This window comes from Gopherus evgoodei, chromosome 5 (assembly GCF_007399415.2).
Source record: "Gopherus evgoodei ecotype Sinaloan lineage chromosome 5, rGopEvg1_v1.p, whole genome shotgun sequence".
In the NCBI taxonomy this organism is placed as follows: Eukaryota; Metazoa; Chordata; order Testudines; family Testudinidae; genus Gopherus; species Gopherus evgoodei.
In genome coordinates, this window is record NC_044326.1 from 118,902,011 (window position 1) to 118,926,094 (window position 24,084).

Sequence of the window (24,084 nt, forward strand, 5' to 3'; positions counted from 1 at the left end):
TGGAGTATGTCAATTGGTGTTAAAAAGTCAGCATCTTACCAACAGATATTGCAGTGGTATCTGAGATACCACAATATTTCCTTGTACGTAAAATAGGAAAAAATGCTGCACATCAGATAGCTCTGTGTGATAACTGGGCAAATGCTAGGTTTGTAATGGCAGTGACAGCGTTATCATCACTGTTGTTCTCATTGTAGATTTTTGAGGATTGCATTAAAATGCATTATTAGAGGATATGGGGGAAGGCATGTTAGGGGGCAATGCAGAGCACAGTGGTGTGCAATACTGTAGTGCAGAGTAGACCCTTGTTCTAGACAGTATAGTTCAAAACAATACTGCTTACAATTATTAAGCTGCAGGGTTTGAGACCATCAGTGTAGACAACTGTTCTGTTTTTAGAAGGGGTGAAGTCATGGTGCTGTGCACAATTTAGTATTCGAGTGAACAAGAGTTGCTCCATCAGCATCCCCAAACTGGATGATATATTTTTTTTAAAGGAAGAGACTTGTATTTTTACACAGCTCCTGATAGTGTGAGATGGGAAGCATGTTTCATATTAAAATTGTACTGTGCCAGATCCTCACCTGGTGTCAATGGGAAGTGGAAGCAATGGAGCTACTTTGGCTTACACTAGCTGAGGATCTGCCCAATGTTTAGATGGATAGTGTGGTTGTGTGTGTGTATGTGTGTGCACGTATACATGACATAAATGAGTCTTGCAAAATATTCACTTGTTCACTCACCTATAATGTTGCTGTTTTTCTTAACAGTCTCCTCATGATAAGGGCTGTTGAGCAGATTATCAGCCAGGACTCAGAAGAGTTTTACAAGCACACTCGCATGCGCTCTCTTTCTAATATATGACTCTGGACAATAGCTTCACCAACTCTAATACACTCGGGATATTAATTGTATCCTGACAGGTTTGATTGTTCGGGAAGTGAGCATTGAGATTTCCCGTCAGCAGGTGGAAGAACTCTTTGGACCTGAAGATTACTGGTGCCAGTGTGTCGCTTGGAGCTCTGCCGGCACTACTAAGAGTCGAAAGGCCTATGTTCGCATTGCATGTGAGTACCTGTTCTCTGGAGTGAGGTGACTCTGGGTTGTTTGGGTGGGGACTTCTGCTTTAACCACACACACTGAATAGTCCTTGAATCTTCTGTGGTGGTTGATGCAGCGTGTCAGACTTCAGACCACCAGTATTGCACTTAGATGTGTCAGTTCATCATTTCTTCTGTTTCTGAGAGCCAGACTTGCATCTTCCTCCCTCCAGGTTTATAAAAAAAGAAGGCCAACAACAGCAAATTATTTGTGACATTCTGCAATGATCCTGACCCAAGGAAAGTATTTGCAGCTAGTAGGCAGGAATTTATCAAAGCAAACCCTGTGATGGGATAAGAACAATTCCCTTGTGTCTCTGCAGCCATTTAATAATGCTGCTTTTGCCTGACAAACAAACAGAGACCAAATTTAGCATATCACTGTAATCAGAGGGGAACTATGATAGCAAACATAGGCACCTTAACTCTTAACATTTCCTCCTTGCTATGCATGGTTATTAACCTCAATATTTATTTTAAATCCTTTCTCCACTCTCACTCCACCCACGAAAAAAAAGGATAACCAATGTCCAGACAATAGCTCCTCAGTTGACAATACAAATATTTAATGTTCATTAATTTTCAAAAAGGGGCTTGTCTCTGTAATACAGCATTTACAGTGGGGATTCCCATTTCCCTTTCATGCGGATTAAGTGAGTTTTATTTAGTACAATGCAAGCAAGCTGTGTAATTCAGAAATCATTTCACCTGCCTTTGGAAAAAGGAACAAAGAAACATTGTTTGGTGTACTCACAGCTGGATACTTGTCTGGCTTGACTATTCTGAATATAGCCTGACATTTTAGAACAAAAGAAGAGAATTCCTCTTCCAGAAAAAAGAACATCTCCCTTACTAACACCTTTAAGAAGGAAGACTAATGAAGCACTGTTTGCTTATCATTTTGCTATGAAATAGTGTCATCTCAAGCCATTACAAATGGCTTTTTAGGACTCCATCCTGCTCTCAATAAAGTCACTTGGGTCGAGGCTGCTGAGTGCACTTACAAATCGAGGCACTTTTATTTACATGTCTAGGTACAGATTTAGGAGGCTAATTTTAAGTACCCAAGTTGAACATTTTGACCTAAGCTACTTGACTGGAAATGGATCTTGCCTACAAATTTTTGATCTTGAGGTGGATCTGGAGAAGAATCTCCTCAGAGTTCAGTGGAGTTTGGATGCAAGGTTTTGGCCTCGTCCCTCATACAGACACAGACTACTTGTAATCAGTTTATCAGATATTATTGCATCAGATAATAATACCTGGCTCTTACGTTATGCTTTTCATCAATAGATCTCAGAGTTTTATATATAGAAGTCAGTATCATTATTAGAACTGAGCAAAAATTTTTAGACTAATAGTTTATTCACCAAAAAATAAGTCTTGGATTGACCAAAACTATTCATGATTTTGAGTGAATTTAGCAAATAGTTTTGACCAAAAAAAATGGGGGAAAATCAGAAAAAGTCCAAACATTTCATTTCAACGTTTTTGAAACAAAATGTTTTGACTTTTCATTTTGAAGCACTGGTTTGTTTAGAAATTTAGTTAGGCTCAATTTATTAAAATAAAGATAAAAAAATCCACAAAGAAAATAAAATATTATGTTTTGGGTTGCACAATACAAGTCATTTAACCTGAAACAAAACATTTTTACTTTTTCGTTTTGGCAAGAAAAGTGAAAACAATCTGTTTAGGGTCAAACCAAAACAAATTTGTTTTCTTATTTTTATTTTGGTTCAACTACAGAACCGAAAAATGTATTATTCACTCAGTTCTAATTATTGTCCCCATTTCAAGGATGGGAAAATTGAGGCCTAGAGGTACATGGACTTGCCCAACGTCCCCAGCAGATAAGTGGCAGAGTGAGGAGTAGAACCTGAGTCCCCTTCTGATACTTTATCCACTCATTAGGTCATGGTGCTCTTAGGAGTAGTTAGGTACTTCGCTATCACAACGAGTAAATGTGATGACATCAGTCAAGTGCTAACTGGCCGGGCACCAAAATCTAGCTGGTGATTTAATACAGATTTTGTAATCTAAAAAAGCTGCTGAAACATCGCTAAAGCTCTCTGAAGCACAGTGCTAACATTTGGAATGGGTAGTTAAAGTTCACTGCTTTCCTGTCAGAAAGACCATAGAGAACTCTAGAAATGTTTGTTTGCCCCTAGAAAAGGATTCAGTACAAAATGCCACGTATGAAACACTTCACATCTGCATTGAATCCTAATTTCCCCTGATTCTGAAGTGTTTCATACGTGGCATTTTGTACTGAATCCTTTTCTAGGGGCAAACAAACATTTCTAGAGTTCTCTATGGTCTTTCTGACAGGAAAGCAGTGAACTTTAACTACCCATTCCAAATGTTAGCACTGTGCTTCAGAGAGCTTTAGCGATGTTTCAGCAGCTTTTTTAGATTACAAAATCTGTATTAAATCACCAGCTAGATTTTGGTGCCCTGCCAGTTAGCACTTGACAGATGGCATCACATTTACTTCAATTAAGAGTTTGAATGTATATCAGATGAAGATAACAGGGCAATGTTAAAGTTACAGATGTGTAATTGCCTTTCATGAAATTAGATATATATAGATATATATATAGATATATATAGATATATACACACACACAGGAACTGCACTTTAGCCAAGAAGCTGTCAGTGATTTCATCATAAACTTCAATTTTCAGAAGCTTGTAACTTAGCTGTAAAAAAAAAATCATTCTGGGCTGAAAATTGGCATCCAAGATCTTTGCTTGTGATTGATATTTTTGACCACGTTTGAGAGAGAGAGAGAGAGAGAGAGAGAAAGTCAGTCTAGTAGTTTTTATAGTCCTTAAGTGTATTTTTAAAAATAGAGGAATTGAGCCTATGAACTTTCAGTTTTGCTTTTTTATGATAATTTTTTTGCATATTTTCCCTTGATCTGGGGCTTTTTGGACAATTATGGCCCAGGCCTGTAGCCTCTATTCATGGGAATAAGAGCTGCAGTGTTGGGTATTTAGCCTGCAGATTTATGCTGAGCAGCAAAAGCACAGTCACAGAAAAATCATCTATTTTAAATTACAATTTTTTCAGCTGGCCTCATAGGTAAATAATAAATATTTGTATGATCTTTAAACACATACAGTGTGTACATCAGTGAGTGGAGACATTATTGTCTAAAAGGTAATAATTAGCCAAATTTTAGGCTCAGTTATGTCAGTATTAATCCAGAGTCACTCAGTTGATTTCAGTGGATTGACTCTGAACTGACACCAGCATAATTAGGACCTATTTCAGCAAGATACTTAAGCACATGCCTAACTTTAAGTAGTCCCACAGGACTATTCCATTGCTTAAATTCCAGCTCAAGGATCAGCAGCCAAGGTCTGCACCGTGCCAAACCTGACTGTTGTTTTCCTGAGACTTTTCCTACTCCAGCCCTGTCAGGCTTCTGCTCTACCACACTTGTGAGTAAACCCTTCCTTAAGGCCCAGAATCCCAGGCTTTTACTCTCCTGAGTGTCTTCTCCTTTCCCTCTCTAAGCCCAAAGAGTGACTGCCATCTCCTGCCCTCACTTCCTGACCTTATACCAGCCCTGCCTGCCCCTGCCCAGCTGGTCTTCATCCCCACTCAGTGCTTGATCATCAAGACTAACTTTCCCTGGGGATGGCTTATCAGGTTACTTAACCCATCCTGGGCCACAATAAACCTCTCCGGGATAGTGTGGGGTAAACACCCCGTCACACCTGTCTAGACTCGATTTGAAACATAACTAAACATTCAACAGTAACCATACCCATATAACTGTAAAATCTCAAATCCTACATCCTCTGGGCATGCCAAGGTAGGCTGTGCATGATGACATATCACTAATCAGAAAGAGCAAGTGTGCCAACATTTAAAATAGGCAGTAGGAGGGTCCAGCATTGCTGCCTGAGGGAATGGTTACCCAAGAAGTTTATTGCAGTGCAGCTGCACCACTACTGTAAGCTCTCTAATGTTGGCATTCTAAGCCAATGGGAAAGAGCTCTTCCATCAGTTTAATTACTAGATCCTCCACAAGTGGCAGTAGCTATGTCGGTGGGAAAAGCTCTCCTGCCGACATAGCACTGTTCACACTAGTTTGTTTGTCAGTGTAACTTACGTTGCTCGGGGGGTGGGGTGATTTAGTCACACTGGTGAATTTCACAAGCTGGTGCATGTTGGGGAACCGTGGCCCGGAGCACCACTAAGTTAGGAAAGAACTGTCCTTGTGCTCTCCTGGTCATTATCTGGGACAAGCAATGGGCGGGGAGGGTCTTTACACTCTCCCTCATATTGTGCACATGCATAGAATCCCTGCAGAATCTGGCTCTTAAATTTGCCTGGAGTAAGCACACAATGCTGAGTTTTGAAGGAAACAAAACACAACACAACTCTTTGTGAGGTTATGACATCAGACCAGACATTTTTCATTTTTAATAAGTACAAAAAAGTGAAGGCTAATATATCTGGGGGAAGGAAACCCTACAGTGCTCTGTGTGCAACAGTTACTTCACATTAATAGCCGTAGCTGGTGATTTCAGCACAAGTCGTACCGTACCCTGATGACATAATTAGCCTTTTCTAGCATGTTCAGAAGAAAGCTTCTTTTTTTTTTTTTTTTTTTCATTCTGGCCCCCAGTGTTGTTGCTTTGCAGGGTTGTAGAATTATTGTATCCTCTCGAGGACCAGTTCTGAAGTCCATTAAAACAAAAAAAAAAAATTGCATTCAACATCTCTGTTCATTGACCATGTAACAGAATTAACTGAAAAGTAATTTGAAAGTGTGAAGAATGTGCATCCTGGAAAAGCAGCTTGTATTTATTTAATTCAAGGTCAGGCATGTGTTGTAAAGTACATAACAACCTAGTCAATGGAAATTCTCTGTAAAAAGTCAATTGAAAAATCACATCAGTAGAGAACTTCAGTTGGTCAAGAGGGAAGGCATCTTTAAATTTGGAGTAAAAAGTGATTTTTTCAGAGGGATACACGTGCTGGAAATTTAACCTGGAAGTGAAACTGATTCAGAACTCAAAGTTGTGACTTCTTTCAGTGTGTAGAACTGGGTGGTGTGAAGTCTGCAGCTTTGGCCCATTTGTAATTAAGGTTTGGACCATTCTCATCTATCAAGGTTATTCCTGAATAGTGGGATGGAAAATCCATGATTTTCCCTGGAATTCTTCCACTGGAGGGTTTGGTCTCCCCACAACAAAGAGACTAGAAGGGGTTCACCCTTGTAATTTGGCAGATTCCCTAGGATCTGTTTAGACCTGAAAATCCTAGGTATGTTAATTATCTAGCAAATGGAAAACCGGAATGAATAATAGTGGAGCTGGAGAAATGCAATTCATTGTCTGGGATACATGATATTAGATCAGGGGTCAGCAACCTTTCAAAAGTGGTGTGCTGAGTCTTCATTTATTCGCTCTAATAATTCAATGTTTCGCGTGCCAGCAACACATTTTAACATTTTTAGAAGGTCTCTTTCTATAAGTCTATAATATATAACTAAACTATTGTTGTATGTAAAATAAATAAGTTTTTTAAAATGTTTAAGAAGCTTCATTTACAATTAAATTAAAATGCAGAGCCCCTTCCCGACCAGTGGCCAGGACCTGGGCAGTGTGAGTGCCACTGAAAATCAGCTTGTGTGCCACATATGACACACATGCCATAGGTTGCCTACCCCTGTATTAGATGGTCCAAATACAATTTTCCTCATCATTCTAGGCAAGCCCTAGCTATATTGACTCTGGGAGGTACTCAGATGCTTTGAAATATTAATCTACACTGGGCCTAAAATATACTTTTCTTACTGAATTAAGAGACTGTAGCTTTATGGAGAGTAGACAAAGGAGTCAGGATAATTTTTTCCTTTCATTAAAAAAAATCCAAAACCATGCATTATTTTAAAACTAATATTTGAAAAATGTTGATCTGATTATATGGATAAAATCCTACATTCTCTGCTTGAGCAAAATTCCTGCTGAAAGAAATCAATGCAAGCTGTACCTATGTAATCAGGAATAGAATTAGAATTAAACCCGGTGACGGTTTCACTTGATAAAGACTAATTAAGTACTGCAAGATTTGACCTAAACTGTGGGCCAGTTCCTTAACTGGTGTCATTGACTTTAGTGGAGCCAGGTCAATTTACCGCAACTGTAAATAATATCTTCTAAATGTACAGCACAATTGAATGAATGTGAAATTGGCCTGATTATCTTCTCACTTGTACCAGTTTTACACTGATGTGATTCCATTAGATTCATTGAAGTTGCACTTGATTTGCCCCTGAAAATGTACAATCACACTCAGGGCCAGTATCTGTATGTCCAACTTCTGAGTTGCTGAAAACCTGTTGCAAGAAATAAATAGCTTTCCTCCTAATTTCATCGGAGTAGGCTTTTTGTATAATGAATTTAGATGTCTTCTCATTTTTGGCTCGTTTCCAGTGTCTTGGAAACAAATGGAAACTTAAAAAAAAAATTGCTCTTTTCCACTAAGAAATCACTATTTAATAAGGAATTGTGCTTATTAAACTTGTATTTAATTTTATATTAGTTTATATAGAATTAACTAAAAGCCTTTTTTTTCAGAATTGTTCTTTTTTAAGATGGGAGATTAAATAGTAGCTTATATACATGTCTTATACTGTATACAGATAAGATTAATGTGGTACAGGAAAGTGGATTGGTTTATGTGATGGATTATCTCCACTTATGTTGGACAGAAAGACAGATGTGAAAATAATCACATATTCATTACTGGCACTCAGGTAGTGAACCTTTTAATTCTGGGATTCTGTGCTCATACATTATGTTGCTGAATTACCTATTTTCCGATTATTTTCATATCCCAGTGTTCTAGCACCCCAGACAATGCTGTGAAGAGACAGTTCCATTGCCTCCAAAAGATTAGAGAGTACTGTATTAGTTATAAGATCTGGGAGAAAGGGAACAACTAGGTGGGGACATTTAAAAGAAAGTCAAGAACACACAGGAGTGTGAAATATGAAAAAATGAAGGGAATTGGTTAAACATGGTATGCATATATTGGGCAGTACTAAAGAGGGGGCCTGATTCCTTCTTCCCTGCAGCTTGAGTAATTCCCAGTCAATAGGCGTTACTTGTATCCTGTGTGGAGAGAACTGGGTCACATGGTCTCTAGTTGAGATTACTCTTGGGCTGAAGACGGACCTCCTCCATCACAAGTCACAGAAAGAGAAAGAAGGCATTTTAGAACTCATCATATGCATTAGCTCATTTTACATATTCACTACACTAGAATCATTCTTGTCAAGCAATTTTTTCTAGCAGGTCTATATCTCTTTCAAGCTATCTCATCTCAAAATATATATACTTTTGTCTTTGATATATATGACTTTGGTTCTGCAGTTAATGGTAAATTAGTGTATTTACAGCCAAGTGTAACCAAGACAGTTTGAGTATGTTCCATCTTTAAAACAGACCAAAAACTGAATATCTTTTTCATTGGACACTGCATGAAACATGAATCCCACCCAGTCTACCTTGGCGTAAAGCTAGATAAATCTCTCACCTGATCTTAACCACCTGAGGAAAACTGCAGCTAAGTTGAGGATACATAACAACCTTTTAAGCAAACTGGCCAGCACTTCCTGGGGAGCCAACACTCAAACTCTCGGATCATCTGGTTTAGTCCTGTGAGTCTGCAGCAGAATATTGTGCTCCATCTGGCTCCATTTGTCTCATGTCAAGTTCAGTGACACAAAGCTACACTCAACTATGCACATCATAACTGGGACAATTCAACCCAGACTGATACCATGGCTCCCTATGTTAAGTAACATCACTCTTCCACACATCCCCCATGAGGACACTACTACCAGTTGGTTGAGAATATCAGGACAAGCTCAAGCTACCACTTTCACAGATCTCTTCAACCACCCAAGGGTGCGGTTTTCACCAGCTATTGTAGACCCATTTGCCCTGCCAGGATTTCTCCACGACATTGATTTGGCATGAAGAATGGTCTGCAGCTGACATCAGAAACCAGTCTCCTATAACTGACCTGACCATATGTGTACATGGCTTTGATTTTCCATGCCAGTCATGGGTCCTTCTGAACAAAATTTCGAATAGGCTAAGTTCAACAGACAGCCAGTCTTCACATCTGGGGCCAACAAGAGGATTCCACATGCAGCTGTGGCCAAAGGCACACAATAACACACATTATAACTGCCATCTGACCAGATTTGATGATGGTTTGAAGGCTCTGCTCTTCACTGAGAAGGCTGCAACAAATTGGCTTGGAAAGCTCCACATGCACTAAGAAAAAGGGTTATGATTAGGATATACAATAAATGCAAGCCTTAGGGTTTCACAATATTGAGTTAAAAACACATTGAATTAAAATGGACATTAATGTTATTGTTAGTGTTACTTTCATTTAACAAATCTCTGAATTTGTGTGGGTTAATACCTTCGCGGGGGAGCCTTGGGGACATTCTGCGTATGTGTCATATCTCATACAAATTAATGTCTTGCAACAGAGCCTGCTTGAACCCTGCAGGGGATGGAAATATAGCAATCAAGAAGTTAACTAAAGATTTGTGCATTTATTTCTATAGAGATATTCTGCTGCTAGAGACAGATTAATGAATCAGAAAAAAGTGTTTATGCAGAATTTGGGTGTTTTGCTTACAGAAAAGCCTTTAGAGTTCCTGTATGGTATAACTTTAGCTTCACAACTAATTGCAAATGCACACCTAAAATCACTAACTACTACACTTTCTTTGATACATTTATGCTCTTCAAAAGACCACCTGCCAATGCTGTGAAAAATTCAAGGTTTTTGTTTTATGTTTTTTTCCAAGGTAAAACTGAACCTAATGGTTTTATGGATTAAAAAAAAAACCTTCACATTTGCATTTTAATTATTATAATATATAGTTGAAAAAATACTAGAAATATTAGACTCTGCTTTCAATTTCTAAATGAAAACTTTGAATCTTCTAAAATGTTAAAATGGAAGTGATGAGAAAACTTATTATGCCTATTAGGAAAAAATAAAGAGGTTTAGATATATCTGGAAGCTTAGACCAGGTCTACACTACAAACTTATGTTGGTATAACTACGTCGTTCGGGGTGTGAAGAATCCACATCCCTGAGCAATGCTATTTTAGCAACCGAACACCTGATGTTCTCCTATCAACATAGCTACCACCTGTTGTGGAGGTAGATTAACTACGCTGACGGGAGAAGGTCTCCCATTGGCATAGGCGCGTCAGCACCTAAGTACTACAGTACGCAGCTGCATCAGTGCAGCGTTTTAAGCGTAGACCTGCACTTAGAAGGGAAAGGGAATGGATGGAGCCATTGGTGATTGTAGAGAGGGGGGTAGTAAGTAAGTGGAATCAACTATCATTGAACTGTAGGGAGAGTCGGTGGGGTTGTGAACTGTTAAGGGAGCAAGAATCTAGATACTTTTGAAAAACAAGTAGGCATCAGATCAGGTCGTTCTATGTAAAGATGGCTAGCTCATATTACTTTTCAGTCTTTACAGTGCTGAATTTATTCAGTGGCTTTTCCTTTCCTCATTCTAAGTATAGTAAATTTGAAAGTTTGCTGATCAACTATGAAATGGGTGATTGTCATATAGGAATTTATCTGACTCAATGTGCCTAAAGTTGAAGGAAGTAGTACAAAACAAGCAATTAATATGAGAAAGGGCAGACAATCCAACTCTTCAGATTCTTCAAGCTCAAATACTGTCCTAGTTGCTGAAGATGCCATCAAGGAATGCAAAGAAGTATGGCAAGAATAACTTTGCCTTTTGCTCAAATAACAAAAATAAAACGAGTCAAAGAGGAGAGAACTTCTTGAGTCCAGTCATCCTAATTTCCTTACCTCTGGGTATTCACCATACAATCTAAACTTCATTGAGAAAGGAGCATCTAGCACATTGTACGTTCAAAAATTATTCTGAGGCCACCATAAGCCTGGTTGGTTGACTGAAAAAGGAAGATTGATGCTCCAGCACCCACTGATATTCAGTGGAACTCTCAGGAAAATCATGGGCCGTATTTTGAGCTCTATTACAGCAATTTTGCACCTGTTTGCACAAAACTTTCTGAAGCCAGAGGATCTAGTCAGTAGAAGATTCCCCCTGAAAAGGTGAATCCTTTGTCTTCTTTGCCACACTTCTACTGGCTGCAAGTGTTCAGAGCACGGCTGAGGAAAGGGTGTTTTTCTGGGGCATCCTTACATTGCAGCACTCCTCAGCTACTAGAAGTTGGGGACCATTATCAGCTGATGTCATTTAAAGCAGTCTTTATGCAGGGGACTAGGTTGGTGCAGAACTGGCCTCGGTATTGTGTTGGAGACACAAAGGGATCTCTTATTTCCATCCTCTTCAGTTGTGCTTATTGTTCTTTGGGCACAGCTGAGACTGTGGTCCTGTCTCTCTACATTTACATCCAACTAGAAGGTCTGTGTTGAAATTTGCACCAAGCATGAGGATGACTTTGATCAAAATACAGCATGTGTTTTACACAAGGGGCTCTCCAGAGAGAGGCATGACATTTATAAAAGCAATTGATAGAGGTTTCAGAGGAATTTGCCAGATTACAGGCTGATGAGACTAGTGTCACAGTCTTACTGGAAATCTGGTTTGATCTAAGTAACAACAAAGAACTGGAACCACACAAGAACAAAATCAAAAAATAATTCAGAGAAGCTATGGAACCTTTCTATTACTCAAGCCACCAGTGCAACTGATCTCAGATACAAGGGTCATAGACTCAGCTGTGAACAGGAAGAAGTAACTGAAATGTGGCTGATGGAACAGAGTCCTGAGTTTCCTTCTTCTCCACTACCCCTTGAAACTGAAAATCCAGATTTCAACTCCCCAACCCGTGTTTGCAAAAGGTGGTGTCACAGTTTTGTCCCAAGTAGTGGAAAATTATAGAAGGAAAATCATGGAAGACAGGACAACTGAATTCAGAATTTTGTCAATTGGAAAAAGATCTTCACTCCTGTCCACCTAGCTCGGCATCACTCATACATAGTTGGAAAAATAAATATAATATGTAATTCATTTTCATGAGTATGTGATTTATGGTAACCTGATTAGCTTTTGTGGGGTTGAGGGAAATTAAAACAACATTTGTCCTTTCATCCTTTAGAACTTTTGTCTCCAACAGAATACAAACTTTATTGCTCAAATTTTTCTTACTCATGTCTCCATTAAATAAGGTTAAAAAAACAAAAACAACCACCCTACACACATTATCTCTTGTAGTAAAGAATTTTTATGTTCTTAAAAACTTATCTCCCTTAATGCATCTCTGCAAAAGGCTGCTTCTTCTCTTATATGACATCAGCTCATACTAAATCAAAGTTGGGTGAAAAAGAATGTTTTAAAAAGCCTTGCTCATTTTCTGAAGACGTTGGTATGTTTGTTTTAGAGGGAAAATCCTAGTTAGAGTTACTGGAAAGAGCACAAAACAGAGGTGAGGAGTCTTTAAGGTCTGCCAAGGGCAGAAATCCATCTTTTCCTGACATTAATGCTGCATTGTTCTGTACATTTCTGGTTTACATCTAATTCCTGGCTGACAAGTGTCCGTTTTTCATGCTTATTCATTAGTCACCCTTGCATTAGCACTGCCTTGAAGGCGTCTGCCCTGCCTCTTATCGCCTTTCTCAGAAATGATAAAGGATATCCTTTAAGTTTTACCCACCCACGCATCACAATAAAACCCAGAATTACAATGAAGGAATAAAACAGTTTGTAAAAATAAAAAAAAAATAAAAATAGAAAAAAAGGTCATTCTTTGCTGACTGCAAAGATGAAAGCCAAAAAAAGAAAAGGAAGCAGAATAATACCAGGAGTTAAAATGATTTGTACACAGAAACTGTTACCTTTGGGAGATTAAAAATATAATGTTTGAGTTGTTTTTAGACTAAGGATGCATTACACTTGGAATTTAAAACTGAGCCGTTTCAAGATTCTTCACAAAAAGGGCTATTTTTCCCCTCCAAAAAGCAAAGAAATTCAGATGTGGGTTTAGATTGATCCCTCTATTCTATTAGTCCAGTTTTACAGCAGTGGAAAACCATTGATTTCAACACAGTTGTGAATGAGGCCCTCTATCCTGATTGCAACAGATTGTCCCTAGGTATTTCAGGAGTCTCAGAATGATATCTCGCCCCAGTGTGCTATGTGTGTGTTTTGTGCTATGCCTGTAATACGTGGCACAAGAACAGTCATTGACTTCACTGAGACTGCACATTAGTAAGGAAAGTCGGGTTTGGCTCAGAGTTGCATCCCAGAATTTTAATCCTTAAACCTGAATTTCTTTCCATTACATCACGCCCTGGACAGGAGGGGGAAGAATAAAAATATCTATTGTACAGGCTGAGAGTTCTAGCCAAACCAAAACCACTTCCACAGAAGCTCCAAGGTGACGCCCCACCTGCAGCCATGAAGGTTGCACCTTTGGAAGCAATTATTTATGTAGTGCTTACATTGTGCAGCTGTATGAGCCATCACCTTTTGATTCTCCCAAGCCTGATATGGCTGCTAATGCAAGAATCAGGCTTCATGGGAATGACACCAGAAAGGTATATTAATCCCCTAGCATCCTAGCATAAGAAGTGGATTCTTCCTTGTCTGATCTAATTCGCCTTGGAAGAAACGTTAAGGGTCCTGGAGCTAGAGCTCCAACCCAAGCCCATAAGGGTTTTTTTTTAAAGGCCATTTTTCATCAAAAAACTGATTTGCTCAGAAACAGCCCCAGTCTTATACCAGTGGGATGTATCTAGCTGGAAGCAATAGGTGCTAGAGTCACTTACATGAGCTCTCCATCTCCTCAATGTTTGTAAAAAGCTTAAAATAGAACTTTTGTTTGTTTGCTTTTCACAGCAGGCCAACTTTATGCTTGGATAGTTAAACATACTTTACAACCAGTATCTGTCTGCAGCTATCTGGTGACTCTATGGATTGGGAGGACATATATAGTTCTGGATGGATAAAGCTCTAAGCACACAGGATGAAGTTGACAGAATGGAGTAGAAGAGCTCCATATCTTGTAAATGAGTATTATTTACTTGATAGTCTCTAATAGCTCCTTTGAGAACATTCCCCTCTGTTATGTCAGACCTGTACTTAGAGTATTTTTTAGTTTGCAGATCATTGACCCACTGTAATGCAGTGGCATTTTCAAAATATCACCGCAAATTAGGTCACTGAGTGATGTGGAGCTTCATGTGCATTAATCCCACCCGGTAAAAACTCTACTGAAATTTTGAACACGTACTGCTCACACTCAACTCTGCCACCTGTTTATAATAATCAGAAGGCGGCTTGTTTGTGTACTAAATGTAATTATTGCACGTTATGGGTAATGTATTTTAATTTGTAAGTATTAAAGCTTTGTTTTAAAAACAAAGCATTTTATGAGATGAGGTATATTGTACGTGTATGTGCGTGTATACATATGTACACACACAGTATTCCTCATCTCATAAAATGCTTTAGATATATAGTGTTTCTGTGTGTATGTAGGTGTATCTAATATATATAATCTCTCTCTCTCCCTCTATATATTTTGTGTGTGTGTATAAAAGATTATTGAGTGAGCTTCAGATCTACATTTAATGCTTTGGAAGGGAAATGGGAAGACAGAAAACAATATGTCGGGGAAGACTTAGGATTATCTATCTATCTAATCAAGTTACACTGCACTCGTGGTATCTGACAACCTGAGATTTATTATTTGCTATTTATGACAGTATACTATTATTATTAACGCTATATTCTCCTATTATCTCCTAGTTTTAATATGAGAGCACAATAAAACCTGTTGTAATAGTTCCTAAAATGTATTTATATACACACGTTGGATGTAGAATCATAGTTTCATAGAAATGTAAGACTGGAAGTTACCTTGATAGGTTATCTAGTCCAGTCCTCTGCACTGAGGCAGGACTAAGTTTTATCTAGACTATTCTTGACAGGTGTTAGTCTAACCTGTTGCTAAAAATGTTTAATAATGGAGATTCCATAAACTCCCTATGTAATTTGTTCAAGTGCTTAACTATCCTTACAGTTAGGAAGTTTTTCCTAATGTGTAACCTAAATCTCCCTACCTGCAATTTAAACCCATTACTTCTTCTCCTGTCCTCAGTGGATAAGGAGAACACTTTATCACCCTCCGCTTTATAACAACCTTTTACATAATGGAAGACTGTTATAATGTCCCTCCTCTGTCTTCTAGTCTCCAGACTAAACAAACCCAGTTTTTTCAATCTTTTCTTGTGGGTCATGTTTTCTGGACATTTAATTATTTTTGTTGCTCTCCTCTGGGCTTTCTCCAATTTGTCCACATCTTTCCTGAGATGTGGTGCCCGGTACCGGACACAATACTCCAGCAGTGGCTTTATTGGTGCTGAGCAGAGAGGAAGAATTACTTCTCATGTCTTGTTTGCTTCTTTTGCAACGGTATTACACTGTTGACTCATATTTAGTCTGTGATCCACGATAGCCCCCAGATCCTTTTCTGCAGTACTCCTTCCGAGGCATTATTTCCTGTTTTGTATTTGTGCAATTAATTATTCCTTCCTAAGTATGGTACTCTGCATGTGTCCTCGCTGAATTTCATCCAATTTATTTCAGACTATTTATCCAGTTTATCAAGATCAATTTGAATTCTAATCCTGTCCACCAAAGCATTTGCAATCCCTCTAAGATCGGTATCATCAGCAAACTTTATAAGTGTGCTCTCTATGCCATTATCCAAATCATTTATGAAGATATTGAATAAAATATATTAAATACATTTGCTGGATGGAGGCAATGCATCTCTTTTGGGAGTGTCTTTATAGATGCATTAAACATTAAACTCTATTTTTGTATTTTACTCAACTAAATACAGTGATTAATTTTTGTTTGTTTAAAATCTAAAAGAAAAACTGAGAATGCATTACACTTCTGAAGTACCGTTACTCTGAAGGACTCAACATTCTTTACCAGCATGAATGGATTAAACCTCACAAACACCCCTCTGAGGTAGTTGGTGTTATATCCTTTTTTATGCTGAGCAAACTAAGAGCTTGTCTTCACTTTCAGTGCTACAGCAGCTCCTATGCTGATAGGAGAGCATCTCCCGTCAGCGTAGTTAATCCGCCTTAGCACGAGGTGGTAACTGTTGCAATGGGAGAAGTTCTGTAGTGTAGACCTGGCCGAAGGAGGTGAAGCAAACAGAGAGATTAGTCAACATTCCCAAGGTCATGTAGCTAGTCCTCAGCACAGGCAAAAATAAAATTAGCAAGTCATTCTTACTACCAGCCTTCTTGCACCGACCACTAGACCACACCAACTTCTAGTTCAGGGTTTGTTTTTCTGCTATAGTTTTAAGACCCCTGAAAAGCAAGGTTTTATTGAGAACCCTAAAAACAACACACTTATTGTAGTGCTGCACAATGTCTTTTCTAATTCTCCAAAACTATTGCTTGTAGCCACAGCCCTGCACTGGGTGTGGCATGGATGCACACCAAGTCAGCAGCAGCTCTGGCAAGAATATGCCACAGGAAGCTCTGAGCATATTGTGCCTCAGAGAGCACAATGTTTTCTGGTGCTTACTGCCCCGCCTGTCAAAGGAGTTCATTGTCCATTCCCCTCTCTGCACGGGATAGAGAGGGAGCAGAGCCGTAGCGCAGTTTTCTTTCCTCTCAGCTCCCTGTGTAGGACAGCGATGTTAGGCCTTGCCTATTCTAGAAAAATGTATCAGTTTAACTAAATGAGTTTGTTTAAAATGTTACCAAGTAAATTACCAACTTAAGCTAAATCAATATAACCAAGGGCTAAACTGGTTTAAGTACATCTACATTACAGCTTTGTACTGGTTTAACTAGACTGATTTTTAAATCCAGCTAGTTAAACAAGCACACTTTCCAAGGCCACCTTTACACTACAGGGACAACAGCAGCATAGTTATGGCACCAGAGCAATTCCAGCATAATTCTGTAGTGTGGATGCAGGCTATGAGGGAAAGGGTTTTTCCATGGCCGTAGGAATGGCACCTCCCTAAGTGATGGTAGCTAGTTCAATGGAAGAATTCTTCCACTGATCTTGCTGTGTCAAAGTTGGGGGTTAGGTCGCATAGTTACAGCACTATATAGTGTGGATTTTCCACACCCCTGAGCACCATAGTTATGTTGAGCTAAATGTTTAGTGTATACCAGACCTTAGTATCGATAAGACCTTCATCCAGTGCTTCTCAAACTTTTGTACTGGTGACCCCTTTCACACAGCAAGCCTCTGACTGTGACCCCCCCTTTAAATTAAGAACACTTTTTAATGTATTTAACACCATTATAAATGCTGGAGGCAAAGCGGGGTTTGGGGTGGAGGCTGACAGCTCGTGATCCCCCATGTAAGACCCTCACGACCCCCTGAGGAGTCCCAACCCCCAGTTTGAGAACCCTGGCCTTAGTCCTACAGAGCTCTGATGCTCCCTGAGTGCAGGGACTCCCGTTGTGATTGATTGGGTGGGTGGGTGGGGAGAATGGGGAAGAGGCCCCTTGTGTTTTCTCTCTCTCTCTCTCTAGTATGAAGTTGCACAGGACCCAAAAGCAATCCAGCTCCAAATGATGATGATGGTTATAATCTGCTTAGATTGTAATCTCCTTGAGGCAGGGACCAACTTTTTGTTCTGTTTGTACAGCGCCTAGCACAATAGGGTCATGGTCTGTGAGTGGGGCTCCTAGGCATACAGCAATACAAATAATACATAATAATAAAATTGCTAAGAAATCTTTTCTCACAAGTTCTCCAACACGATAAAATAAAGTGAAAATATTTTTAAGTCTTTTTAGACTAGGGTCTCTCCAGGACAGAGATTGTGTCTCCCTGTCTGCTTGAAAATACCCTAACACGCATTCTTCACTACTACAATCGCCTGTAAATCATTGCAAGAAGAATTAATGACCTCACAACCTGCTTTTGTTTTTTACTAGATCTCCGGAAGACTTTTGAACAGGAGCCCCTGGGAAAAGAAGTGTCTTTGGAACAGGAAGTCCTGCTCCAGTGCCGTCCACCTGAAGGCATCCCAGTAGCTGAGGTGAGTGACAACAGCTTCCTGCGCTAGCAATTGCCACTTAGTTGTCCTAACCAAGGCCTAATATGTGGCTAATGGTGCAGTGAATTAGGGTATGGCATGATGAATGGATGGTAATGGAGACCTAACTGCCTGCTGCTGGTAGAATAGATTGATTGGGAACTGATTAATGACTTTGGAGTCAATTAGAATGACCCACTGGGCAGAGCCACAGGCAGTTCAGTTTTATTTTTTGTTCTCTTTCATGAAATCAGAGCACAGCAGTATTATATCTGGCATCAGTAGGACAAATACCTGGTGGGATTTATGAATGCAACCCTGTTATTTTTTTTCTTGTCTTTTTTTAAAGTTAAAGTAATTGCTGTCCTTGAGGCAACTGGCTTTCATGTCTTACTAAAACATTTATTTTTAATTTGCAATATTTCATTTTCCTCACACATTGGTGCACATACACTCTCACACAGACTGCATAGCACAGTACACGGGCCCCTACCATGATCTGATAAGGGATCTCTCAAAGCTGAAACAGGGTGGTGTGAAGGAAAATAATCCGTCTTCTAACATGGCTTCTCTGTTCCATCTAACAGCAATTAAAAACACAGGCGAGGGTACTCTGTTTTCTTACTGGCAGGAGTAACTCTGCACTATTTAGCAAAAACTGTGTACACAGGCGGTGATGGACTCCTCCATGAAAAGGAGCTTACCTCAGCATGGTGGTGGTGCTAGTGGAACAGGGCTTTGAACTCGTTCCTCGCAGAAGGGGGGTTTCAGAATCACAAGGGGACTGCTGAAATTCTAAATTCAACTCTGCTGATTAGCAGAAAAAATTATTGTTAATGATGGTAATTCCCTAATCAGAATTCTCCTCATTCTTTCTCCACCATGCTCAGAAGAAACTGATGCCAATTTGCATTAGGATAAGTTAGTCTGTCATGGTTAAGTAGCAAAGTGGTTGTCATTCACTGTTGATGACTGATTTCTCAGGAGAGCATGCTTAACGTGTTACATCCCTATCAAACTAGATCTTGGATCTAATCAGAATTGCAAAACAAATGTCCACAAACAACAGAAGGAATAATTAACATAATAGATCACACACATACACACACACACACACACACACACACATACTTTTCAGTAAGCTTTTTTTCTTTCCCTTTTAAGATCCTGAAAAGCTCAAAGAAGTGATTGAGTCTGACGAGCCAGCTTTCTGACAGCCATGATATTAATCAGTTGACTTTCCTCAAGAACTTATCAACTTTTGTTGCTTCTTAGCATCCTGCCAACCTACTGTTGTGTCTTTACAAGTGTATTTATAACAGGCCATGTCATATCGAAGATGCTCTCTGATAGTGGGGGACTTGGTTACCATCCCTGGTAGCTGAGCTTGCTCATGAGTGGCAGTTAGAATGTGTGCAGTGTTACACATGGCTCTGCACCTCTCAGCGACTTAACAGCTAGTTCATCTCTTCTGTCAAAAAAAACAGAAAGCCTGATTACGTGGAGGAGAGAAAAACAGCATGAGTTAGCGTGATGAGTAGAAAGGGGGCGCTCGTCTGTGTTACAGACATTATGGAAGCAGCATTAGCCTTTTTAATTGTTTTTTTCTTAAATCGGATTAAATGTATCCTCCTTTCACTGAACTGCTTTAAAAGCTAATATGCCCTGGTTCCTGTGTACACTTCATAGTGCAGCATATCCCAAGAAACTGATCTCTGAAAAGATTCTCTGTGAGTTTACCATATAATAATTGCTTTTTTTCATACTCTCTAACAGACAGTTCACTTTGTTAAGTAGTAAAGATTCACAGCTGCAAGCTAATTGGCTGTAAATCTTATTTGTACCATGGTCGGGGCAGACACCAATTAACATTTGGCTGGCTCAGGAGCCATACCCTGTCTGACATTCAAAAGAACTATTCTTAATGTTTCTCTCCCCTCCCCTACTTCTCACTTTTGAAGTCAGGAGGGAGATCAAACACCCAGATTGGAGAACAGCCTAATGCAGCTTCTTTGTAGACTCTTTCCAATGCTGTTAAAAGAACAAAGACCTGAAAACTAATGAATAGGAATACCTTAATGTGACACTTTATTACTGGCACTTGCTGAAGCTGGTATGATAAATTTAAAAAATGGAAAGATGAAAGGTAACTTGGTGGGTTGAAGGATTACATGATTATTTTAATTTACAGATGAATGTGTTCTTTGTTTAAGACTTCATTTATTTGTTCGGAGAACTTTCTGATATGATGATATAGTTAACGAGAAAGAAGGGACTTCAGGAAGGCGGGCAATCAGCTGTTAGGCTCTCTCACATTATAGAAAGAATGTTTTTGATTCCTGACATCCCAAGTCTGTCTGGGTAATGTAAACACTACAGCTATTAGCAATGTTTCCAGATTTGATGAAGCAGACAAGAGTACCTCAAATTATTCCTCATTACAGGGACTGCTTCTGGCCCTAGAAACAGATTACCGTGCTATCCAATCCAGACCAATCGGTGACCCACATTTTCTTGCATTTTTCCAGCTTTCGAAATGGTGAATAGTTTAAAAAAATCCTATGTTGCAGGTAACATAATTCACACTGATATTACTATATAACCCTGTCATTGAAATCTTTGCTTTTGTTTTTTTCTCTTTATTTTAATTTGTATTATGAAGGGCTGGAAATAACCCACTGTTAGGAGGAGAGCGAATTTATCCCTGTCAACGCAAAGAGGATTTAGACATGTAATTCCTAGCATGGTAAATGGCAGTTAACCACATCAAGCCCCTATGGATCAATGGCAGAACAGATCCTTTTTGTTTTTAGCAGGTTGAGCCATGTCACAGTTTTTATCCCAGCCCCTCACCTCCTCCCCCAGGGAGGAAGAAAGACTAAGATAGAGATGAGGGAGCAAAGCTCTTAAAGCAGCACTTACCAGTGCTTTAGCTCCACTATGGCATCATGCGCATTAGAGTAGATTGAAACTATAGACACTTAAAAAGCCCAAGATCCAAATACAAGGGTGTGTGTTACAACACAATGCTCTGAAGGTCTGAGGTCAAACCAAAATTCATCCTGCTTGCTCCCTGGGGACCAGGAAAGGCAACTGATGATTTGTTCAGTTACTATGGAAATCAAATCAACTTCTCTGTGGCTGTATACCCTGACCACCAACTAAGAATAGCAGTAGTGCCAGCTGCACAGTGGCAGGTTGCAGAAGGAGAGCTGACACAGTAGGAAGAATGAGCAGTGACATGGCAAAAATAACACAAAAAAACAATAGCTCTGGCTCTTTCTAGGTTTCCAAAACATTGCAGTGCCTCCAAAGCAATGCTTAATTGTGTGCCTTAGGGCTTCAGTAAGGATGGGAAACCAGTCCACATGGGAATTTTACATTTTAGAATCAAACTCACACCAAACCTTTCAAGCGTTTTGCAATGTCTGGGTAAGAGTTGGTTATTTCCTGACTGTACCCCAGACAAGTAATGGAAATGCTAAAATACCATAAGCAAGATTCTTATGAGATTTCTGCACATAACTAAAGGAATGAGAAAAGAAGCTGCAAAATCCGTTGCTCTGTATTTGTGCCACATTATATCATGCCTTTCCTCAACTGAGACACTGGGTTATACCGAGATAAAAGATGATCAGACAAAGAGCATCTGAACTGTTGGATACTTATTTAAATAAATAAGGCTTTTTGAGATTTGCATTTGACTATCACTAGGCATTAGGGGCCTGATTTTCAGAGATGTTGAGAACTCTCAACTCCAGTCAAGTCAATGAGATCTGCAGGCGTGTAGCACTTCTGAAGATCAGACAGTTCCAGTCCTCTGGATTACATCTGAAGCCTCAGCATTAATTCCGCCTCCTCTTGGCATGTGGACTCTTTCAGGCATCTCTGAAAAGCCAAGAAAGGAGCACATTCTTGATAGGGGCACATACTGGGATTCTCCCAAGGTAATGCAACAGAATTATTAGCAATTAATCCCTTTGCTCATTTAATTTGTTCTTTGAAAGATGCCAGTATCATATTGTGAGTGAGAAATATACTCAGAGACTTGCAGCCCCATCAAATTAGCTCCTTGCAATAAGTTATAGATCAAAACATCAATGAGATGTAAGATTAGTTAATATGCCATAAGCAGCTAAATGAAGTTTTGCACTGAAATGTGATTTGCTGCACCTTCAACAAGGAGATAATTGCTTTTCTAATTATAATTGGGCATAGCATACAAACTTGGTGACCCAGCAGAGCTTAAAAACTGGCACTATATTTATCTATCTTTGCATTTTTAATTAGGAAGAGGAAGAAAAAAAAACATCAAGGAGTCGAGTGGCAAATGGAGGAGTTGTTTTGCTGAGTCAAAATGAGTGTGGCATAAACTTTATTCGGCTGGTTTTGCCTGAGCAAAAACCTAGTGGCAACTAGGGACTTCTCCAAATAGGCAGCATCAGGTGGCTGCTCCATCTAATTGATTATTAATATGACTGCTGTTTGCTTTGTTTCAAGAGAGGGCTTATGTTTTGCTGCCATTATTCCTTAATTGGAACTTCATGTGTATGCATTTCATGCAAGTTCACTGTCATCCAAGGAGTGTTTTATATTCCCAGCAGGAAAGTGAGCTTGTAGAGAGGAGAGCAGAGGGGTTGATGGCCATGAATGCAGATCAGCTGGGAAATGGCATTGCCATTTGTGGCCCCTTGTGATACATGATGGAATTACCTGTGGGTCAGGTATCAATAGGGAAGAGGCTGGAAGGGGCCAAGTTGATTTGTGACATGTAAGGAGGCACATCTCTCCATCTTCCTTTACTTACCAAATGCTAACACAGACTATTTGCAAATTCCCTAACTCCTACTTTCAGTTGTACTAATAGGTGATAAGGGCACAGACAGCCTCTTTCCTTGCCCGCAGTGCAGTAATAGGGCAAGAATTCACTCCCGAGGCTAACGTCCTCCCTTGTTTACACCAGTGCAAATCCTCTGGCAGCCAGTGGGGATACATTGGTGTAAGTGTGGGAAGAATTTGTCTCTAGCTTTAAAAAGTGTTATAATCCAGTGAATGCTCCACAGCCACAATAGGGCATGGTCTGCTGGTTTGGAGAAACCGCCAGGCCTCTCGCCTCTCTGGGTGTGTCTACATGCAGCTGGGAGCAAGCCTCCGAACATAAGGAGATAGGTTTGCACTAGTGAGGATTGAGCTAGTGTGCTCTAGAATTGAGAGCCCAAGCCGGAATGTCAACCCACCTATTTTTAGTGTGCTAGCCCAAGTCCCTCCAGTACAAATCTGTCTGCCCCAGCTAGGAGGGTCACAGCTGCAATGTAGACGTACCCCCTGTGAATAAAAGAAGCAGTGAGGTGCATGTCGCCATGCATTCCTCTCTCATTACCCTGCCCTGTGCAGACCAGGATGGCTCTGGGACTCAAAGTAGAGCTGCCTGACACCACTTTCTTTCATTGCCTCCAGTTAATAACAGCAGAGTTTGATGTATATGTTTAGAAGATTTATAACACAGGAGAATGTAAACACAACAGCTATTAGAAATATTTCCAAATGTACTGACGAGGTAGACTTGCCTCAAATTGCTCTTCATTGCAGGGACTGGTTCCATACCCTAGAATAGGGCTGGTGCAAGGATATTTCACGCCCTAGGCAAAACTTCCACCTTGCGCCCCCTCTCCTCTGCCCCCCTGCCCTGAAGCCCCCCCCACAGCAGCTTCCCCTCTCTGCCCTGAGGTGTCCCCCCCCGCGCCAACTCCCCCTTCTGCCCTGAGGCACCTCACCCTTGCAGCAGCTCCCCACCCTCCGCCCTGAGGCACCCCCCCCAGCCCCAGCTCACCCCTGCTCCGCCTCCACCCCAAACACGCCATGGCTGCTTCACTTCTCC

The 24,084-nt window shown here is 40.0% G+C and overlaps 1 protein-coding gene across 2 annotated transcripts in view; it reads left to right on the plus strand.

The window, feature by feature from the left end:
* The window catches only part of UNC5C (unc-5 netrin receptor C), a 358,155-nt gene that overhangs the window by 250,025 nt on the left and 84,046 nt on the right, over positions 1-24,084 (plus strand). For both annotated transcript variants that reach the window (XM_030565104.1, XM_030565105.1), the window contains exons 3-4: positions 924-1,067; positions 18,106-18,209. In XM_030565104.1, the coding sequence (XP_030420964.1) occupies positions 924-1,067; positions 18,106-18,209 (248 nt within the window). The remainder of the gene's footprint in view (positions 1-923; positions 1,068-18,105; positions 18,210-24,084) is intronic.